This window comes from Condylura cristata, unplaced genomic scaffold (genome assembly GCF_000260355.1).
Source record: "Condylura cristata isolate star-nosed mole 26May11 unplaced genomic scaffold, ConCri1.0 scaffold00042, whole genome shotgun sequence".
NCBI lineage: Eukaryota > Metazoa > Chordata > Mammalia > Eulipotyphla > Talpidae > Condylura > Condylura cristata.
Genome location: NW_004567143.1, coordinates 4,249,673 through 4,251,720, shown reverse-complemented (window position 1 = coordinate 4,251,720; position 2,048 = coordinate 4,249,673). Strand labels below are relative to the sequence as shown.

General features: G+C 70.1%; 1 protein-coding gene across 1 annotated transcript in view; it reads left to right on the top strand.

Annotated features, from left to right (window-relative positions):
* Positions 1 to 2,048, top strand: part of KCNH2 (potassium channel, voltage gated eag related subfamily H, member 2) — a 26,216-nt gene that overhangs the window by 21,648 nt on the left and 2,520 nt on the right. Inside the window, exons 9-12 of the mRNA XM_012733858.1 lie at positions 582 to 775; positions 898 to 997; positions 1,481 to 1,753; positions 1,827 to 2,041. Of these exons, the coding sequence (XP_012589312.1) occupies positions 582 to 775; positions 898 to 997; positions 1,481 to 1,753; positions 1,827 to 2,041 (782 nt within the window). The remainder of the gene's footprint in view (positions 1 to 581; positions 776 to 897; positions 998 to 1,480; positions 1,754 to 1,826; positions 2,042 to 2,048) is intronic.

Genomic DNA, 2,048 nt, shown 5'->3' with positions numbered 1-2,048 from the left:
GAGCAGCGGGCGGTCAGGAGAGGTCTGCCGCGCCATGTGGTCACCTCCGGGGCAGGCGGGGATCGAACTCATGCGGAAGCGGCTTTAGCTTCTCAGTGCTGTGCTTTAACCTGTTGCGCCACCAGGGAGGGCCTCTTTTGTCTGGTTTTTATGATTCAGTCTGCAAACGCCTCCACATCTTACCTGTAACACGTGATTCCCCCTGGGGCTGCCTGTCCCTGCCGTGCTCAGCGCTGCCTGTTTTCTCTCAGTGAACACGTGCTGGTCTGAGTTCACTGCCGTTTTTGATGAGTGGACGGAGGGGTCTGAGGCGTGGTGGTGACGAGGATGCAGTGATCGAGGGCTTCGGGCCTGGGGGCCCGGCAGGCGGAGCGGAGCCGGAGCCCAGAGATGCCAGGGCCCTGGGCGGGGGGGCGTCCAGTCTGGCTCTCTGGCCCTCTAGCCCTGGCACAATCTGTCGTGGGGCCGGGAGCCAAGGGCCGGCTGGAGCTGGGGTGCCCTGGCTGCGCGGAGGGCCGCTGGGTGCCACGCTGCCCCTGAGCGCCCCAGGGGCTGAGCTCCGTGCTCTTGGCGGCCCCCAGGGAAGAACGACATCTTCGGGGAGCCCCTGAACCTCTACGCCCGACCCGGCAAGTCCAACGGGGACGTGCGGGCCCTCACTTACTGCGACCTGCACAAGATCCACCGCGACGACCTGCTGGAGGTGCTGGACATGTACCCCGAGTTCTCTGACCACTTCTGGTCCAGCCTGGAGATCACCTTCAACCTGCGAGACGTGAGTGGGCGCCCCCTGCGGCCTGCCTGGCGGCAGCCCCCCGTCAACGCCCCGGGGCGTCTTCCCCGGTCCCAGGCCGGGCGGGCGTGGGCGCGGGGCCCTGACCCGGCTCTTGCTTCCAGACCAACATGATCCCCGGCTCTCCCGGCAGCGCGGAGCTGGACGGCGGCTTCACCCGGCAGCGCAAGCGCAAGCTGTCCTTCCGCCGGCGCACGGACAAGGGTGAGCGAGGGGCAGGTCAAGGCAGGCGGTCGGGGCAGCAGCCCAGCCCCTTGGGTCTCCGTGGGGCTGGTTTCTGGGTGCGCACCTGCTTGAACTGATTCATGGAGAGGAGACAGAGGAGGCTGAGGGGGCAGTGACCCCAGTCAGGACCGGGGCCCCGCGCTGCGGGGTGAGTGGGGCAGCAGAGCAGAAGGAACCGGGCTGCCCCCAGCAGGGTGCCCTGGCGTGCCTCGCCCAGACCACCCCGCCCTGCCCGGCAGGCCCTGCGCCCTGACTGTGCCGCCTCCCGTCCGAGCCCCCTGTCTGAGCCTCTGTCTGAGCCCCCGATCTGAGCCCCCCATCTGAAACCCCTGCCCAAGTCCCTGTCTGAGCCCCCCGTCTGAAGCCCCCCGTCTGAAACCCTCTCTGAGCCCCCCGTCGGAGCCCCCCGTCGGAGCCCCCCGTCGGAGCCCCCCATCTGACCCCCCTCTCTGTTTCCCACAGACCCGGAGCAGCCAGGGGAGCTGTCGGCCTTGGGGCCGGGCCGGGCTGGGGCTGGGCCCAGTGGCCGGGGCCGGCCAGGGGGGCCGTGGGGGGAGAGCCTGTCCAGCGGCCCCTCCAGCCCGGAGAGCAGTGAGGACGAGGGCCCAGGCCGCAGCTCCAGCCCCCTCCGCCTGGTGCCCTTCTCCAGCCCCAGGCCCTCAGGAGAGCCCCTGGGCGGGGAGCCCCCGCTGGAGGACTGTGACAAGAGCAGCGACACCTGCAACCCGCTGTCAGGTAGGGCGAGGGCCGTGGGGGGGGAGGGGGTTTGTGGCCCCGGCCCCGCCTCAACCCAGCTCTCTGGCTCCAGGCGCCTTCTCGGGAGTGTCCAACATCTTCAGCTTCTGGGGGGACAGTCGGGGCCGCCAGTACCAGGAGCTGCCTCGCTGCCCCGCCCCCACCCCCAGCCTCCTCAATATCCCTCTTGCCAGTCCCGGCCGGCGGCCCCGGGGGGACGTGGAGAGCAGGCTGGATGCCCTGCAGAGGCAGCTCAACAGGTGGGGGCCTGCCGTCGTGATCCCCGGGGTGGGGG